General features: G+C 37.3%; 1 protein-coding gene across 1 annotated transcript; it reads right to left on the reverse strand.

Moving 5' to 3' along the window:
* Nucleotides 1–973: 973 nt before the first annotated feature.
* hmx2 (H6 family homeobox 2) lies at nucleotides 974–2978 on the reverse strand. The gene is made up of 2 exons (XM_087803009.1): nucleotides 2434–2978; nucleotides 974–1767 (listed from the first exon to the last, which is right to left on the reverse strand). Exons 1-2 carry the CDS (start codon nucleotides 2693–2695, stop codon nucleotides 1262–1264), a joined length of 768 nt encoding a protein of 255 aa, XP_087659135.1. The 5' UTR covers nucleotides 2696–2978; the 3' UTR covers nucleotides 974–1261.
* Between the last annotated feature and the right edge of the window lie 3561 nt (nucleotides 2979–6539).

Consider the following 6539-nt stretch of genomic DNA (forward strand, 5'->3'; position numbering starts at 1 on the left):
GCATGAGGGGGGTCTTTGCACTGTGCATGTGGGGATGCTCCAGAAGCACCCTGACTTAATTTAATAAGACATACGCATCCAACCGATTGACAAAACCGTGCATATGACATAAATCTTGTTCAGAAAGATCTGAACGATTAACAAACATCGCCTTTTTAGCCCCTATTACACTGACGATATTCAAATGTGTAAATAATTTGAACATTTCAAATGGATCTAAGAAAGAAAAAAATAAGTGATCATTTTGAATGTTTTATTATAATTGTATTGTTGTTGTTATTATTATGTTTAATTGAATGTATTTTGGTTTTTATTTGTCTGTTTTTAGTGTCGGCTTTTGTGGAAAGTAGTTCAGTTTACTGATCCTTTATAAATCACAATTAAATATGTCTGATGCTAAGATCTGTTGTTCCAAACCATTAAAATAATCGCAACCAATGAAGAATTGGGGTCTTTTTTATGTTCACTGTGCATAGCAACATGTCTGTGGACACCAACCTTCTGTTTATCTGGTCAATTTTGAGCCAAAAACATTCATTTCTGTACGTATATAATTATCGTGTCCTTTTAAATGTTGTCAACTCTTCTTCTGTTTATGCTGATAAGATCTCATTGTTAATTAACTACAGCATACAACATTAACCATGATAAAGTATATATATATCTGTATAAAAATTCATCATATTTGCTAAAAGACATTTTCTTCATTTATTTATTCATTTGTTCTCCTTGTTAAGACATGTTTACAAATGGAATCCAGTGTCAAGAAAGTGGGCTTTTATTAGTTTGTGTCGTGTGCATAGATCATATTGACACGCGTTTCATTTACTTTTCTTTAATACAATTATCCAAAGATTAATATAGTCTTAATCGTATCCCAATTATAAAGTTATAGATATTTAAATCTGATATATGTCTGAACAATGAATTAAAAATAAATTCACCCATATTTGATTGAAATAGAAAAATTTATTTGATGGTCGAGTTTCTAAAAAAAACAAACCAAAAAAAAAAAGGTTTTTTTTTCCTTTACCTCTCTCTTGAAATGGAAGAATCGTATTTAAAACCAGCCAACAACGTCCAATGCAAATAAAATAAAATAAAAACGTTGTGACGGCAAAGTCGATGCTTTTCGTTTAACAAAGCAAATAGAAAAATTATTATAATTAATTATAGACATTTATACACAGAAGGGAAGCTTCAGCCGAACATCACATTCAACACATGTTTGGTGGTTTTCTGTGGCTCCTGGGGGTCCAATTTAATACTCGATCTTGTTGTACAGGTTGTACAAGGGCAGCGCTGGCAAGTTGCTCCCGGGGTAGTAGAGCGGTGTCGGGAAGGCGATGGACCTCGGAACCGGGACCCGCAACAAGGAGTTCTCCCTGAACACCAGCGGCATCCCCACAAGAGTCTGGGCCGAGGCGTGGGCCATGTTCGCCGCCTCCAGCTCGGCCGAGAGCTGCCGCTTCCACTTGTTCCTGCGGTTCTGGAACCACGTCTTGACCTGAGTCTCGGTCAGCTGCAGGCTGGAGGCCAGGCAGGCCCGCTCCGAGCTGCTCAGGTACCGCTTCATGTCGAAGGTGGACTCCAGCTGGTACACCTGGCTCCGGGAGAACACGGTGCGGGTCTTCTTCTTGGCCGAGCCTCCCTGTTTGTCCGTCTGTCTCTCGTCCGACATGGGGGACATCTGACGCTCCTGCTCGTCCTTATAGTCCTGGAGACCCCTGCGGGACTCATTCCCGGACAGAACCCCTTTGGAGGAACCTGCGAGGGGTACAGGAAAAAAACAACTATGAATGACACAAACTCCTACTTCTGTCCAATAATATCTTTATTTAATTGTGGGGAAGAGATAATAAACTTCATTTTCTGCTGAGAACGAGCGGATACGGATGAGTTAAAAAGGACAATTGTTATGGAAAAAAACAGAACAACGTGTTGCATATTATTTCTATTTAATACAACTTTTTCATTAAGCGTTAAATCGCAATGTTTTAAAACGAATAGGCGATTAAAAAAAATTGTAACATTTTACGGTCGGATTTCTGATCTTAAATGCGACAATAAATACGTAAAGCAATTTTTTTGCACACTCACCACGACATATTTTCGTGAGTAAAATGCGAAATATTTGTCAAATAAAAGCCGCTGCTTCGTGTCAGGTGCGAAATTCTAACCACAGTCCGTCAGCTACATTTTTAACATGCATTTTTGAGGTTATATCAAATGTATATTTATGGTTCTATATGAAATAAAAACACAAACAAACAGTGAAACGTAAAATTATTACACTTAATACAAACAACTATTATTTTTACATCAGTTGCTATTTTAAAATAAATTCCATAAACACCGGGATTAAAATCAAGATGATCCTGCGATCCGCTGAAATAAAAAATAATATCGAATGCGTTGAACTTCCTCGCTCACCTAGACAGGAGAACTTATGATGGGATGTCCGCCGGTGGCACGGCTCGCTGTGTCCGGTGTCGGAGGAGCAGAAACAGTCCGCCGAGTCCTCCGCGCCGCTGCACTCCTCCTCCGAGGACACGGAGAGTGTGCGCCTCCGCAGCGACGCGTCTTTGGTTCCCGGGCGCGGCGCGTCGGTCTTCGTCCCCAGGATGGACTGGATGGTGAAGCTGGAGATGGGGCCCGTCGAGGACTTGCTCCCGCTGTCTTCTGCGCTGCTCATTCTCGCCTCATCACAGTATAGCGACTGAATTTCTCCTGGTACTCCGTTATGGCGTGTCTAAGCAGCGGCTCTATTTTGTGCGCCACAATTTAGCCCTTTTAATGGAATAAAGTGATGGAAGGTGTTTTTTCTGGAGCTGATGGGGAAATGAGTGTATTCCCCGTCCTCCTCTTCATGTTGTGGATCACAGGCAGCAAAGTTGCGTGGATTCATTTGCATGTAGGTAAGCTCCTCCTGAGCCAATGGTGGACACTCGCACGAGCCCGGACATTTTCAAAAAACCCTGTCAGGGTTTGACAAACGGGCGAAGAGGAAAACAAATATATATATAAATATATATTTCCCTGTGATCTCCAGTGGTTTCTTAAAGTCTCTCTTATAAAATACTTTCCCTCGAAATGACATCTAATATATCACCACATAATACAATCATTTAATTGCATTGCATAAAAAAATGATAAGTAACATTTTATTTTTAATTAATTTAAAATAAATAATAAGCCAAAACATTTCTGACGTGTTTTTTTTTCAGTGTATAATATATACAGTGTATAATATAATAAGTTTATAGGTTTTATATGGAAGAATAAGCTTTTTTCATTAAATGTTCCAGATATTCATTTAAAATGAATATCAATCTAAACTATTGAAGTATTTAAGATTTGTTGATTTGAAATTTTAAAAGTAAAAATTGGTATATGATCATTTGTTTGAAAACTTTTTTTTTTAGTTCTTCCATCCTCTTTTTACTTTCAAAACTACCCATGATGGAAAGTAAAATATTATATTAAAAAAAAAAAAACCTTTGTACATATGTTTCTTCTTAGACATGATTCTGTGATTCAAACTTAATTGGATAAATAATTACATTTCTATCCGGTGTGAAGGCTCAATTGGTGTTTTTGTGTTTGTGTTTGTGTTTGTGTGTTTCTAATGGTTGTGTCTGTCCATGGGAATCAAACATTAATACCTGACAGGATGCTAGCATGTAGCATGTAGCATGTAGCATCAGCTAACTGGAAGGTGGGATGATGACAGACGTAATTCAGTCAGGAAGTGTCTTAATGATCTTATCTCTGTCAACTTTATCGAGGCTCATCCGCAGAAAGATGAGAATAAGCTTTATGGAAAAAATAGCTATAAAAGGAAAATAGTCCAAAACTTAACCTTGAGGATGAATTCAAAATGTCTCAATGATGTCAGTTACTAAAATATTTTCTCAAACCTTTGCATCTTTACTGGTCAATATATTGACATGAATCTCTACCTACAGCAACTTTTCATTCTGGGCCACAGAAAAGTACCTAGACGGCCGTATTTGCCCCCCGAGCCGGTAGTTTGATAGAGGTGCGCTGTATAGCTTGTGAACTTGGTTTTAATGTTTTTGTTGTAATTTGAGTTGTTGTTTTTTTCGCATATAATTCACCAACCTATGAAACAGTAAATGCAATAGACATCAAGATCAGCTTCTGAGTGTGAACTACATGATAATTCATGATAATAATAATCAGATGGAAAATGCTTTTTTTTAACAGGTCCAAACGTAAAATAACGTAAAATAACCGCAGACAAATTGTCTCTGGTTTCCTCCCACGGTTTGAAATGAACCTCAGGTTAACGAGTGACACACATGGGATAAACTTCAACTTCTCATTGAATAACTGAGATAACATTGTATATTGACTAAATAAAAACTGAAATTCCATCTATTCGCACGTATCTAAATTGTGTCTTTTATGTTACAGATCATTTATTTGTGTTATTTGAGAGTGTGTATGTTGTGTATGTTTGTGTCCGTACATTTTAAACCCAAGTGCAAACATGTAACTAATATAGTATAGTATTCAGCATATAAACAATCGGGTTCCAAATCTAACTAATAACTACTGTCGAATGGGTCAACATTAAGAGTATTTTGCTATGATGAGTCTGGAAGCCTGAGCAAGAAAAGATCCAGGTCCATTAACATGGAAATTCCCCTCCACCCCTTGTTCGTGTTCCCTGGTTCCGGCTGTAAGTACCGGTCCTAAGTTCGTGCTCTATCACATTGATGGGCTGCTGGTGCTGGTGCTGCTGCCTCGGCCGCCCAAACCGCAATAACAGAAACAAGATCTTTAGAGAAAGACAGATGAAGTTATGAGGCGCTTAGATCTGGAAATCAAGCTTCGATAAATATTAAACAAAGAGCCTTTTACGCGCCTGTATTATGATGTATGGCGTGTCCGAGTCTAGAATAAGGAAATTACCAGAGAAAATGATATCAATAAATTTTCTAAGTATAAACGTTGATTATGTTTCGATTTTCATTCAAGAGAGCCAGACCTGCTCCCTTTTCCTCGCGTGTGTGTGTGTGTGTGTGTGTGTTTGGTTGTAAAGGCGAGCAGAGCCCTGGAGGTGTACAATTTATGTAATCTGAGTGTGGAAATGAACTGGGTAATTTATTGGAAAACACAAAGTCAGGAAGATTGGATCAGTACAGCCTATCCAAGGGCTCCTATCCATCAAGTTCCAATTAACAAGCGAACCATTGAGTTTTAATGGCTTTCCAATCTACTGCCCTGATAGACTCATCAATTCCTCGGGGAGAAATTAAGAAAATCGACCGCCCCCTCGGCGTCCCACTGTCATTCTTCACAGCAACTATATGTCAAATTAAAAACACAATTAAAATTTAAACTGTTCCAATCAGATGCTGCCCTGCAACCTATGTTTCACTTAATAGAACTTTGATGAAAATCGGATGCTCGCATTCAATCAGCGGTGGGAAGCCAAACCAGAGTTCCCACAAAACAAGATTCTTTTTATTCCTCCAAAGAAAATATCTTGAGAAAAAAAAAAACGTCAGTAACTGGTATTAATAAGAAAATCCAATAAACGGTGTTACATCAAAGTTGTATTTGTATAGCCCTTATATTTACTTTTCAATTCTATTTTAAATCATTTGTTTAACCTTCACTTTAAAAAAAGTCAAATTATTACGGAATCAAAGCCATTTAATGATCTTTAAACATAAAATATGCTCTAATGTATCGACGTGCATCAACTTAAAACACTTAATAATAACAAAACAAGTTTGAAATTTTGGTTAACGAAATGTGCCCCCAACTCTGCACATAAAGTTAAACTAACAAGTTGTAATTGAAATGTATAACTTTTTCAAATTTGAATTAACTGTAGTTAAATATTTTTAAATGAGAATTGTATTATAATGCATGACTTATTATGAATAAATTAAAACACAGTCTTAAAAAATAGCTGGTAACAACGTATTAACTTTTTTGTAACCTACACTCAAATCTATAATAAAAACAAATATTATATTAGAAAACTACTTCTTGTAAATATGTTATAAAACTTTAAATAATGAAGTGTCAATGTTTGCTGATTTTGATTCTTGCGTAATTACCAATGTTTGTCTATTATTGTTGTTGCGACCACCTGGTGGGACCAGAACCACATTTTTCGAGACTAATCTGCTAAAAAAAATATTTATTTCGAAGTGAATGTTCTTGGTTCGAGCGGTGAAAAGCGCGACCTTACGGAGTTGCTTCAAACTGGCATTAAAAGCATTAAAGTGAAAACTATCCAGTGACTCCATATTTTAATGCGCGTCTATGATCGTTTGCCCCTCATCCCTGCAAATGTGTTTTATCTGGATTTGGCCCGGCTGACAATTCTCCCCTTAAACATAAAGTCCCACAAATGGAAATTATCGAGTGATAGTATTTTTTTTTCATCAATTTATGCGCGCAAATCAAGGTCGTATCAGCCTAGCGCGCGCTTATTTTGACGCAATGTGCTGCAGACGTTTGCGGATCGATATGTGCCAGAGGAATAATGCTGC

Source organism: Callionymus lyra, chromosome 11 (genome assembly GCF_982586985.1).
Source record: "Callionymus lyra chromosome 11, fCalLyr1.hap1.1, whole genome shotgun sequence".
NCBI classification, from domain to species: domain Eukaryota; kingdom Metazoa; phylum Chordata; class Actinopteri; order Syngnathiformes; family Callionymidae; genus Callionymus; species Callionymus lyra.